General features: G+C 40.3%; 1 protein-coding gene across 7 annotated transcripts in view; it reads left to right on the forward strand.

Moving 5' to 3' along the window:
• Window positions 1-13,978, forward strand: part of ANKRD44 (ankyrin repeat domain 44) — a 147,846-nt gene that overhangs the window by 60,449 nt on the left and 73,419 nt on the right. For all 7 annotated transcript variants that reach the window (XM_054209508.1, XM_054209512.1, XM_054209506.1 and 4 more), the window contains exon 2: window positions 6,404-6,487. In XM_054209508.1, coding sequence (XP_054065483.1) covers window positions 6,452-6,487 — 36 coding nt within the window. In that variant the 5' untranslated portion in view covers window positions 6,404-6,451. The remainder of the gene's footprint in view (window positions 1-6,403; window positions 6,488-13,978) is intronic.

The following is a 13,978-nucleotide window of genomic DNA, read 5'->3' on the forward strand; positions in this document are numbered from 1 at the left end:
TGCCCAGAGGCTTCGCAGTCTGCACAACCCGCCGGGCAGTCCAGCAGAGCAAGGTTGGAGCTGCTCAATTTCTGCAGCTGTTTGGTAGCTTGTGATTAATCCAGCTGGCAAGGTATACCAGTGATTAAACTCGGGTTTTATTAATGTCACCAGCAATGGCAATATCTGATAATCATGTTAAAATCGCCATAGTCCAACTTGCACCAAGTGTTTCTGGAAATATTCAAGTCTTCATTTCTGAAGCCACTAGGGGAAAGGCTGAGTGCATGCCTAAGTGGGAACTACCTACAGACCATGTTGGCATAACATGAATTATTCAGACATTTGTGAGCAATTACTTAAAATCCGTAACCACTTATGCATTACTGAGCATTTAACTAATCATTGGGAGGGGGGAGAAAGCACAGAATACAAAACTAGCATTGTTTGTAACACACTGAACATCTTTGCAGACATCCTTGCCTGATGCTGTTGATGCCATCGATGCTGTTCAGTACCTGTCCCTTAGGGTAGACCACTCTGGTAGCTGTAGGTGTGCACTGGGGTATTTGTATTTTTCCATTTGGTCACTGAGCATTTCTTTGCATTTTGATGAAGTTGCCATCCACCATTTGAATCAACAGATTGGAGGGACAGGCTCTCGGGCACTGAGGCTGTGGGCAGGTTCAGGAGATGCTGGGATGTCCAGACAAACGCAGACACCCCCATCCATCTCCTCTTTCTTTAAAAAGTTTAGGTATAAAGTTGCTCTTGATGCTAACATATGCTCTAGTGTTGTGGTTTAGATATACGTTTTTCCTAACCTCAGGAGAGTGTAACAGCGAATGAAGCAGTGATTGGTTCTCCACTGCACCCAGAGTATGTTCCCCGTGTGCCCTGCGGCATTGAAGCCCTTTTTATGGTCTGAAGGATGAATGCAACCTGAGGTTTTGGAGAAGCTAAATAGGAAAAGGCTGTTACAAATGACGTGGAGAGAAATGGGGAGCCATTACAGGAAAAACTTAACACTTCTTGCAATGAAACTTGAATGCCCAGCACACCCCTCTAAGCAACTTAGAGCACAGCGTGGCAGCAAGTTATACAGCCATTGGTCCGCGGAAAGGGCCAGAGCACAGTTCTTTTGTGTCCTTTAAACATTAGCTTAAAAACAACATGGAGTTCTCTCAAAGTTTGTAAGTGCCATCTACCCAGAGTTTTTCGTACTTTCAGGAATGTTGGTCTGTGTTTTGTTGAATACCTCTGTGTGTCTTTTAAGTTTGTTGGTCTTTGAGCGTGGAAACACAGTGGACCAAATTGAAATAAGTAGCAATGCGTAGGCATACATGCTGTCCTTTCTGCAGTGGATTATGTGCAATCCTTATACATAATTGGGCTAGTCTGCAAAAAATGGAAGGACATACGAAGACAGAATTAAATTAATTGAAAAACTTTTTTCCTGCTGTATTTGAAATACTGCGGTGTACAGGGTATTTATTGATCTGGTCAGTATGAATGTCCTAGGTACGTACGCTTGCTCACTTAACAATGCTGTCAGTTTGCCATAGTGCTTCCAGAGGACCAGCATATCCTATTTACGGATTTGATTCTTTCCACTGGCCTTTCAGTAGCTTGGACAAGTATTCATATTCATTAGGAGTTGCTCAGTAAAAATCTGTAATTACTCTGAAACACCCCTTAGCAACCATCCAAGGACATTCTTCTCCAAATACCAGCTCTGTGAAAGCACTTTGCTGTCAGCAACCAGTATAAAGACTTTCCAATAACAGAAACGCAATCTTTGAAATAATAACAAATTAAGAGTAAACTTCTCCTTGTATTTACCCAGCAATTAATTCCTAAAACACATTAAAAGGCCAACCCCTGATGCAAGTGAGATAGGCTGCAATGCCTGTTAAAAAGTGATTAGTGTTGAACAATTCTGTACACGGAACTGTATAAATACAAACACCAGAGAAATGCACTCTAAGAATTAAGAGAAATGCAGTTTATGACTGCTCACTTATACAGACTATACATTAAAACAGCATTTCAGATATTTCTGTGTTGTACGCTCGGAGGGAGAAAGTCCTAAATTAAAATTAGGACGAGGAATAGGCTTTGTGCTGTGACCAGTGGAGGGAAATAGATGTACGTGACGTGACATTGCAGACAACCCTGTAATCTTGATTAATGGGAGTACCTGCAGAAAAAAAGAGGTGTTTGGCAAAACACTGACAAAATCAATACCACTTTCAAATGATTATGTGTCTCGCTATGTTGTCTTGCCAGTTAAAGGGAAATGAGTACATGGACATATCCAAGTGTTTACTCCAGCAACTTGATGTAATGCAATTAGAACAAGTAAAGGATCAATATAAAACTTCTTTTCACTCACAAGACGAAATGATAGTAAATCAGCATGGGAATCGATCATCCTTTCCCTATCTGCCTCCAGCTCCTGTCAAATGAAACTCTGGCTTAAATAAGTCCTTGTTAGTGAGTCAGGATATCTAAAATCAAGACGAAATATTTAATATATGTCACGGGTACTTGACAAAAATACTAACTGGTTTGCTAGGAGCTTCAGCACCCACTTTGGACGTGGTAATTAAAATGATAGTTGAGACAGGTCAGTTAAATACTTCATCTCATCTGCAGTTCAGAGACCTGCAAATGCCTCTTGGCAGTAGTGTTGGCTTTCCTCTGCGCTGTCACATCTGTGGAGGAGAATTTCCCAAGGCTGGATTTTTCCTGTCGGTGTGGTTTGTTGGTGCTGTTGAAGCCAGCTGAGCCACGGGACATTCTTCCGCATGAGTTTAAGCTCTCCGTTGCCGAAATAATCATTGTGTCTTCAATTCAATGAGCTAATTTCACACAGTGGAGTGAAGTCCAGCTTGCGATTGCCCCGTATGTGGTTAAGATAGGGATATGTTCCAACATTGGAAAATGTCTGCAGATAAAATTTTATTTTTACTGTAACGCTTGTTACAGCACAAAGTAAAGAACAGTCTAGTAAAACTTGTTGATGAGTTTCATACTTCTAATAGCAACTCGGCAGAAAATGTAACATGGAAAGGTCTCTGTTAGCTGCTGGTGTATATTTTCAGGAAAAAAATGTGAACGCTCCCAGCTGAAGCTCTCTTTAAGAATTTGGAAGCTCCAGAGAGCTGAGCCGATAAAACAGTTGTTCATCATTCCAAAACCTGCACCCTTGCTTAATTCTAATAATAGTTATACGTAACCTGCTCTGTGCTTTCTTTTTTTTTCTTTCTTCATTCTGAGTGTTTAACAACTTCTGAATTTGAAGAATTTTAAAGGAAAACATTTCTGTTAATGAAATAACCCGTTAATCATTTTGTCATGGGTTTAGAAATTATTTCCAAAAATATACTGCATCCTTCTTTGATAATTAGGAAGTGTCATTATCTGCCCTTCAGGAGTTTAAAAAAAAAAGAAAAGAAAAAGAAAAAAGAAATTCTTTAAAGTTGAAGTCATTCACGCATGAACATGATTATCCCTGGAGATCAATAAGGTAATCTGTTCAGGTCACTGGACATCCATCATCAACACGTACGTAACTGCACAAGCTCCATTTCATCACTGTCAGCTGCTGAATGGAGCAATACTTTTCTCATTGTGCTGATGGATGCGAATGCACATTCTCAGCTCTGACCTCAAATTGCAGCAACAACGCTGCAACGCGCTTCTGATATTTTTCCTGAACGGGTCATTATACATGACTGTGCGTCTTACACAGAAACATGCCTTAATATGTAATAAAAACTCCTTAACAAAAAAAAATCCTTAACAATAATGCATTTCTCACTTCAAAACCAATACCTTTGAAATTAAGTAAAATCATGAGGTAGTAAATTAGAAAAATGGCCAATTGGAGAAAGCTGCGCAGCAGTGACTCGCGATGGTTATTAACCTGTACTGGTTTTATCTGTTCTTTCCAGTTCACAGGCTCTGAGTGTTTTCTGTTATCTCTGTCTCTTGCTGGTACGATTAGCAGTGATAGATTCTATTGTAATTAATTTACAAAAAGTAAGTTTAATGGGAAAAAGGGCTGAAGGACTAAGGCCTTTGCAAATGGGTATGCGGCAGCTATTTCCTGTCCGCAAAGGCTATTTGTATCAGCAGTGTGCGACTTAACAACCTGCTTCAGAGACACAAGAAATACTGGGGTTTGATATAAGGAAGTGCATGTAGCTATGACTGTGGTATGGTGGACAAAAATTGAGATGAGGATCTTATATATGTTATGGGTCCAAAGAACAGTGTTATTCTCAATCTGCTTTCTGTGTTAAGCAGCTGATGCTAATTAAAAAGCTCAGGCATTTCCTGGAAAACCAGGTATCTGATTCAGATTTCTGGCAGAGGGAGGAAGGAAGGGTCAAACTGTCTTATTGTGGGGCTTTCCTCTTTTTTTAATGTAATTATGCACAGTACTTTACTCTCTCCCCATTAAAACAAAAATGTCACCTGTAAAAGTATTTGAACTTAAAAAAAAATAACCCAGTAGATTTGAAGTTTGTGGAACTTTTCTCTTGGTGATGGTGCCTCTTGAAATCTCAGCTCGGGTGTCAGCAGAGCCTGGCTGATACTTCTCGTTGGGTGCCGGGTGTACCTGCAAGTGGGTTCCAGGACTACTCCAAGCTGCTGGGGATATTTGTTGCTTGACTGCTGGGTTGTGTTGCCATTCACCTTGAAATTGAGGAATGCTATGCTTTCCTGTTTATTTTGTTATTTGAATATTATGATAAATGTACATGCAATGGAAATATTTTGGTGTGAGCATTCTAATTTCATAAACATTCACTGGTTCTTCATAGCTGTTACTATTATGTTTGTGCTATGTCTAGGAAATAGTAATTTTTATTAGTGTGCTAGTGGGCATAAGATTAGAGAATAACTTTTAACGTTTTCTTTTGGTAGAGAAAAATGCAGAAATGAGACCGTCTCAGTCTTAGCTAAATTCTGGTGAATTAGTCTTCGGCCATTCTGAGACGGGCTGGGAAGGAAGCACGCTAAATGGTTCAAGTGAAATGCATTTTTTTTTTCTTTCTTTTTCAAACATGCACTACAATACATGAGACTGCAGACAGCTGTGATAAAAGATGCTGCTTTAGTCCTTTTTCCATCTGAGGAGTGGCAGGAATGAAATTCCAGTATGAATCTTTTCTCAAGGACATAAGGGATTAATATGTCTTAAAATAGACACCATCAACTTAGAAATGTATTTTCCACATTTGAATATGATGAATTTTGCAGTGAAAAGATTGGGACAAAGTGGCATTTTCTCTGTTCTTCCAGCTTGTTTGTGAATTTTGAGATAACCTGTTTACAAGAGAGTTAAATTCTGCAGAGTCTCAAGAACTGTTGTGATTTTATGTGCTGAGGTAGTCATGCATGCTTCCATTTTGCAGGGTTATTTTAGATTCCGGTGATTGCATAGCACCACAAACCCGTTTTTGCTCGTAGGACCGTGGGGGCAGCCTGGAGGTGGGCAGCGAGCTCAGGGGGCCACACGCTGCCTTCAGGAGGGGTGACGGTGGCAGTGGGGCCACTGCCTGCTTCAGCTCCACGCTTCAGGGGATAGGCGTCTTTGTGATTCGTCCCCTTCTTTTTCGAAGTCTCCACTAGCAAGGCTTTTGTTCTTTTAATTCAGTGGATTGTATTCTGCCAGCTTGGTTAATAACTCGGATATTTGCTGCTGGTGGTCCAGAGCAAACCTCGGCAGAAGGACCGAAATCGCCAGCTCTGGAGGTGCAACGGAGCATATGCAGCGCTCCCTCCCACCAACGGGCAGTGATGCCAGCCTTGCCAGAGGAATGAGCATGGCATATTGTTTCTCCCGTATGCCTGATTATTTATTTATGCATTCCGATTCATAATAGCATAATAACAGACTTGAAACAATAAGATAATTATTTTGCTTCTTGGGTGGTTAAAATTAACCGTGCTCGTTGCACATTTATTCAGTAAAAAGATACAAGATGTTTAGTAATTGCCCAGAAATTCATTATCTGCATAATGTTCTGTTTCTAAATGTGTATTGCATGACCATTAATCTGTGCCAACAGCAAGCATGCAGCAATATCTGATGTAATTAGTTTTTCCCTTACATGCCAAGGAGAACATCTGGGCTAATTGCGTGTTGTTGACAAAAGTTGCCATTCTAATGGGGGTCCCTGTTTGTGCAGACACACGCTCATTATACGTACAAACACACTAATGATTTCAGTTTATCCTCAAGCAAACTGATAGTTCTTACTGATGAGATACTCTTGGGGATTTGTTACTGGGGTCATACAATGTCTGCGAGCAGCGTTAGTAAACGTTAGCGGGAATAATATGCTCTCCTTTTAAACAGAAAACTAAACAAACCTCTAATGCTGCTGCTTCTGTTTTATTTTTCCAGCCACCGCTGGTCCAAGCGATTTTCAGTGGCGATCCAGAAGAGATACGGATGTTGATCTACAAAACTGAGGATGTCAACGCTTTGGTATGTGACTTGGCATGTTAGGTGCCTGTGATATGTAAGCACCATGCTTATGAGCTGTTGCAATGACAGTATTAATCACGTCCTTACTAATTAACACATAACAGAATGGAAATTATTTGGAAGTTAGAGACTGGGACTTCAGTGGAATCCTAATTAGTAGCCTGAAATATAATTATCTCCAGCAGGTGACTAAATTTTCTAAGTGTTTGGTAATTATTCCAAGCGTGCAGGTCAGTCAGGGACATTGTTTTCTCTCTTAGTGAGAAAATGAATGAAAACAGCTGAAAGCTGCATATTTTTACTCTCTGTAGAGTTTCCTTTTATGAAGAGTCTGCAGATCAGGAGCTGTTATTTACCATTTGACTGTACTTGAAATAAAGCTTCACTATAGGTCTCAGCAGTGAGGGTAAGGAAGCAGTATCTTGGCCACGATTTGCCCACAAAGGAATTACTGTTCTACGGATTGGCTTATTCTAGCCAGAATAATGGTAAGCAGCTGTAAACAAGTAGTAGTTAAGTGTTTTGGCAGTGAAAAAAACCCCTCCGTTTAAACTTGGTCTTTCAGCAGAAGTTGGGGTTTTTTTGCCCCTCTTTGATTTTAACTTAAATCTGTGCTGTTAGAAATGAACCTTGCCAGTCCTGACTACAATCTGTGGCCTCTGGAAGTGGTGAGAATATAAAGCAGAAGCAGAATGGTGATTTCCAGGTGTTTCCTGGGCTTTTGAATCAGCCTTCCTTTTCTTCATGTTTTTCTCTGACATAAAGCCATCAGTTTATTCGTAGCTAACTCCAGCAGTTTGTCTGGTGTAGTCTTGGCACTGCAGCTTCTGCAGGGAGTGGGGTCCAACCATCTGGTTCAGACTGGAGAAAGGAACTGGAGAAGTGATCCTACAGATCTGCTTAACTGGGGCTCCACTCTGTTTGTGAAAGACTTGCTGCTGTTTTAAATGGGAAATCTGATCAAAGAAGACCTTGATGTTAGGCTTTCCCTGTGATTATCAGTACGTTGTTGTTTTCTTGAAATAAGTTCCTAAAAGTGTTTCCTTAAAGCGTCATCTCCCTTGAGCTTCTTCCTTATTTGTTTTCCCTGATGGTCTTAGTTTAAAAAAAAAAAAACCAAAGAAAAAAAATCAAAACCAAACAAACAGAAAAAAACCCAACCTAGATGAACATGATAGTCCTAAAATTTCCTCTGTATTTCTTGTTGGTTTTTCAAAATAGCATTTCCTGTAGAAGATTGTTGTAGACTTCTCTAGTGTTTTTATATCCTTAGTCTGCAAGTGTGGTAGTGATTGTTGCTAGAGAGATGCTTTCAACTGTCAATTGTGATATTAAATGAAAAATTTGGATTTTATAGCTGAGTACCATAGTAATTAATAGAAAAAGCCATTGAACTTGACTGATCTTGCCCAGTGTCCGGTCTAAGATGCTAAAAGTCCACCCGAGAATGCTTTGCCTGAACAGCTATTTCTTCAGGAGCAAAAATAAAGCTGTTCTTTGGAGTAATTAGAGAAATACTGGTTAACACAAATTCTGAAGATTGTGTTCTGGGTAGTGATTGCAAGCAAGTGTCAAATGCTTAAAATGTCACTAAAGAAAGATCAGAAGATAGCATCTTCCCCCTTGTGCTGTGAGCTGGCAATTTGCGCTGCGTGGTTACGTTTCTTTTTTAAGGGTGCTTTTAATTACTTCATGTTAGTATTTCTCTCGTGCTTGGTTGCTCACGTGAGAGGAAACTCTGACACTGTTTGGCAGCAATTTGTCCTTTGTTGATCGTTTTAGTTAGCTGTGTTAATATTGGAATAGCTCAAATATAGGTAGGACAGGGAAACAAAATAAAAGTGTGGGTTTTTTTTCAGCAAACTTTGGGGATTTCTGAAGTTTTAAAAATTGTGTTTTGGAATCTGCAGCAAGAGAGGTATTTGGAAGGCAGAAGAAAAAAGCACATGGAGAAACTATACAAAATTAGGGATGTATATGCATACTTCCTAAGAGAACATAAATCTCAGAGGAAAGAGTTTAGAGCAAATCAGAAGTTTAGATGTTTAATTTTTTTTTTTGTCTGGTAAAATAATTAATATCTTTCCAAGCTGGGAAGTGTTTGTTGATGGAAATGGCTACTTTCTGGATGCTGCTATAATTGTGACTTCTATTTTGCAGCAAAGTGAAAGCTGTAACTGTTTTGCTTAGAAGTGTGGTTTTTGTTCATTCTGCCACCGCAATGGTCACTTTGACCTCTGCAGTTCCTAACTATGCTTTGAGGGAACATGATGCCACTTTTGCATCCTGAGGGCATGGCCAGTGTTATACTTGGCTGGCGGTGAGCAATTCCCTACCACTGAGTACTGAATATGCACTATTTCCGTGGGAAATGTGGTCTGCCTGGGGGTAATGTTCAGCAGCCTGTTTTCCCAGGGCGTTTGGGATATTGGGTAGGACCATGCAGACCACCAGATTAGTTTTACGTAGACATCCTCTACACTTGCAACATGGTACATCGAGAAATATCGGGGTGATCTTGCAATGTGTGTGTAGGTGGGGGTTTTTTGGGGTGCTGTTTTCACTTTGAGAAGAGTGTGAGAGAATGACCCCCAGTATCTAGGGATTGTACTGGATCCAGCGGTAACATCTGGTTACCTGGGATTCATAATACATGCAGCTGTGCAGCACCCTACGTCTGCAGAGTCCAGTTCTTATGTGCGATGCCATGATTTTTCTACTAAACCAAAACCCTTCCTGTAAAATTTCCATTTTCATCTCAATCTCAGAGTTTAGTTTCCCTTTAAAATATTCAAAGTCAAACAAAAAATGCAAAAACCCTTCCAGTATTCTTCCCCACAACGGATGAGATGTTTGCAAGCCAGACCAGACATTTCTTTCCCTCTGTTTTTACTCTTTATCCCCTAATCCTGCATTTTTTCTTGGATAGAACCCTAAAACCCCAAATCTATGCAAAACTTTGTCCCCATAATATCTTGTATTGAATTCATATTTCTGGGAAAGTAAATAATATAACCCCTCACCCCACCAGCAAGACTGTTGAAGGGAACATCTGCTTTCCCAAAACTTAGTTGCTTATGTTTCTGCCGTTGGGCCATGGTCGCTGATATGGTCTTCTGGGCTTGATCCAGGTAGCCTCTTTGCTTGATGCTTTGCCGGCTGGAAAAGCTGCTTCTTCTCACTGCTCATTGGTGTCAAGAGCTGCTTGCGCAAATGCTCCCCTACCCACTTCCGCCAAAACGAGCGAGGTTAGGGGAAGGTAGAGGTTTAGCTGAATTTGGTTTGTTTTCATTAAAGCTGCAGAGCCAGCAGGTCTAGGTGGGCCGCAGTGACTCCTGACGGGCCAGGCTGGCCGTGGGCTCGAGCCATGTCGGGGTGTATTGACGCTGGGCACCGCCTGCCTGTTTCTAGCTGCAGAGGAAAGGGCAGTGGCACCAGCAGAGATTGCAAGGCCTTACATGTAAGGCCATGTGTTTAGAGGGTGGTTTATTAGAGGATAAGGAGGGCAAGAAGGAAGTCCTTATGGAGAGACATGCATATATTCTGTTGATTACTCCTTTTTCTCATTATCCTACTTGGTAAGGCAAAGATTTGCAGGACTGCCTTTGTTAGGAGGATCCAGGCTTTATCCAGGTCTTCACACGCACGCAGAAGTTATGTGTATTTCTGTAATACTGCTAAGCATGCTTTTTGAAGTGGTATGAGTGCTTGAGGATACAAGTACGCACACGTTTAGCATTGTGAGTCGGAAAGGCTTTGCATGCTTGGGATAGCTGATGTGAAAAACAGCTTGTCGTTCAGTTTGGAGTGACATGTTTCATTTGGGACTAAGAGACACCATAACATGGTATTTCAGTGACCTTGGGAACCAGACCCTCATCTCTGTTCTTGTGCAAGGAACGATGATTTTCTTTTTGGCAGTATGGAGTCTTGCAGGAGAATAAAGCTATCCTGAAAGTAAATGCTCCTCTTCTAAATGTAGTTCTGCTGTGCTGGAAAGTCTTCTCGAGGATTTAGTCAAGAACTTTGGAAGGCTTATGCTTTGACACAGTATGACGGTTTGGTGCTAGGTAGTAGCTATGTTTTCACTGGGTATTTAGCCTCTAGTAGTGCTGTTCGATGTGCTGTTAATTTTAGTGGGAAGTGATAGAGAATTTTCTTTTTTCTCCAGAAGGAAATTATGCACGATTCTCAGTTGTGTGAGGAAATAGAATATGAAATTGCATTGATTTTTGCGATGCAAGATAACCAGCATGACTTTTATTTAGAATAAATATTTTTTTCTTTTAGAAAATAAGTATACTGTTTTATATGTTATAAAGATGATGTTTGAACTGTGAAGAAGATTCTGCTGCAGTTTACTAAGAGTCTGAAATAGTCTGAGTTGCTTTGTACAGCATGCTAGTATACTAGTGAGTACTAGTGGGTATGTGTGTATATATATATATCTATATATCTATCTATATCTGTGCTGGTGACTCATGTTATCATTGTCCTCAAAGTTGGAGACAGTTAAGGATGTATAGGCCATTAAAAGCTCATGGCAGGGTTTGGCTCTAGCTGCTTTTTCTTCAAAGGCAGCAATGTCAGCCTGAAATATCTGAATTTTCTAAATCTGCTTTTCCCATCAAGTCACGAGTGATGTGTGCTCCTACGCCATCAACACTCCCTTCCCAAAGTCAATATTGCATTTATAAAAATGGAGGAGTTATTCAAATTTGTCTTTTGAGCCTTACATTGGAAACTTGCTGCTGTAAACATTAAAATATTTCCTTCATTAGGATAACATTTTATACAGTCTCAATCTAGGATTAGTAATTAATTTTAAAAGTTACCTTCTTCTATCGTGACAGCTACTGTCAGCCTCATGGAAGGGAAGTGTTACATGGGGGAGAGAAGGAAGATAATTTTTCTTGTCTCTGGAAGTAGTTGCCTCTTCCACCTCATGGGCACTTGGCAATTAGAGACAGTCCAGAAAAATCTTTGTTTCTGAGGCTAAACTGAAGACTGTGGGGATGAGAGGTGCTAGAACCAGGATCTGCATTTTCAGGCAGGTATTTCTGTGCTTGGTAATAGCAGAAGAAAGAGCACCAGAGCTTGACCTTCACCTCCCAGCTGGTGCTCACAGTTAAGCATTTCATTTGCTTTGTGAATTGCAGGCTTTAATAAAAGAATCTGTGAGAGGAAGGAAATCTTGAAGCAGCAGAGATTTTCTTCATACAGCATCAGCTTTTGGCTCTGATAGTTGTAAATAGCCCAAGAACTGGCTGATAATTTGCTTTTAGCCTCTTCAGTAGTTCCTAACCAGTTTCCAATATTTAATTTTCCTGAAGTCAAGTTTTGTCTGAATGTTTGGGTTTTTTTAATGGTGCCAGCCACTTTGTGCTATTTAAATAAGGTGTACTCGGATGTAACAACAGTAATTGGAATGAATGAGCAGGTTTGGTTTTGTTATTGTTTTGGTTAGGCTTGTATCAATGGAAGCTATAGCCATTCATGTGCCTCTAAGATAGTTTATTTTATTCTGCCAGCCAGGCAGATCGCTGGCTGCTTGAAGGTGGTAGGATTCCAAACACTTCTTACCAATGAAATTTCATTAACTTGATTTTTGTGGTGCATTAACAACTTCTGTGCTGAACTATTCCTGTTGGCTGCTCAGGCAGTTCGGTGACAAAAGAAAACACAAAAATTTGTTTTCCTGTAACAGTTGCACTTGTATTTCAATAGTAAATAACTCTGTCCCAAACATCTTCTGATGTTAACAGCTGCAGTTGATGTAAAAGTTCAAATCCATTACCTCCTTTGAGATGCAGGCTGTGTTGAGGAGAAACACTTGGCCTTTTTCTTAATGTGCCTGATTATTTTATATATGCTGATATGATTCATCTGAGCCACTGTTTGACTAATCTTCATGTACTCTAAAGCTCTGATCCAATAAAGCACTTAAGGACTAGCCTAACTTTAAGCCTGTGAAGGGCCTTATCGGTGTCACTGTGATCACTTGAACAGTTTAAGCATGTGTTGAGTGTTTTTCTTGCTGAGGTCTTCTGTCCTCGATTGCCTGTTTGTTATGTTCTTAATTTCCTTTATCTGTACTTTTTTTTTAAAAAAATGTACAGATAATGTTAACATGCAGCAGCATCTTTTCTGTGAACCCTAATACAGTCACTAACACAGTCTTGGGGAGAGAGTGTTTATCTCAGCATGATTTTCTAGCCATTGTTTAGCTTATCTGCTGTCTCTTACTGACCTTTTGTTCCTCTGAGAACTGTACTTGAGGCAGGTCTGATTATTTGTTGTAATGCTATTTGTAATCCTGTTATCATTTCTTCCTCCCACCTCCTTTCCTTGCCTTGATAATGTATGTTTGGGTTTGGGGTACTGCCAGACCTTTCCCTGAAATGACAAATTTTCTTTTTATTCCTCTCTCTCTGTTGGTAGCCTTCAGTTTTTAGATCGTTATTAATGTACTTATTTGTACTGCTCCTACCACCATCATGCCACAAGGACATCTGTAGCTGAATAGACGTTAGTGGATGGGCCAGAGACAAAGCCAGTGAGCCGTTTAAGTCGTGTTGAAGCGGTACACGGCTCTGAGGAGGAGGCAAGGAGTGCGGTTGGATGCCCCGGTTCCCCTCTCTCGGTGTCCGGCTTGTGCAGAGCATAAACAGGAACTTGAAGACGTTCCTCCGTTGAGTTGCTCAACTGCTCGCTCAGCTACAGGCGTTGCGTGCGGACTTCTCCCCACCACACTCCCGAAAACCTTGCCTGGAGGGCTCTTTCGTGTGTTTTTGATTTTCTATATCACGCATCAGGTTTTATCATCAACTAGTTCATGTGAGGGTGAACTCTGATTTGTGCCTGGTTGTGATAAATGGAGAAATTTTAGGGTTTTTTTTCCTCTTGAAGAAATTAAGCTTGAATTCAGTTGCACGACTAAACCATCTTTATCTGAGGACTTGATTCTCCCTTAATTTGATAGGATTTAGCATTGATTTTAAAAAGTGAAAGCTGAGAGTACTTACAGAGAGTTATTCCTGTTACAGAAGGATAAAAGTTCTACTTTTTTGTCTCATGTCCTTTCCTTCCTCAATTATCAAATTTCCATCAGGCTTACAGTTTAGCATAAAATATTGCTTATAATCGCCAAAGCACTGAATAGCCTTTGTTCCTTGATATTGAAAATTGGTTGGTCTTGTGTCGTTAGCATTCAACTTCAAACTACTCTGTTCTGTTGCCGAATTTGGCTGTGCTACAAGAAGCTGCCGCAAAGTTTATCACTGACAGGTACAATAGCTATTACAAATACTACTTTGTGCTAAAAAGAAATTCATGCATTAAAATGAACAAGCTAAAAAAAAGAAATAAAACTGATTCTATTTTTGTACAAATGTTTGATCAGTCTTAGCATATTTTTTGCCCCGGATAGCCTCAGGATAGGTAATATGAAGCAATACTTATAAAAGGTCTCGTATGCACTCACGTAGCCTG

This window comes from Rissa tridactyla, chromosome 7 (assembly GCF_028500815.1).
Source record: "Rissa tridactyla isolate bRisTri1 chromosome 7, bRisTri1.patW.cur.20221130, whole genome shotgun sequence".
In the NCBI taxonomy this organism is placed as follows: domain Eukaryota; kingdom Metazoa; phylum Chordata; class Aves; order Charadriiformes; family Laridae; genus Rissa; species Rissa tridactyla.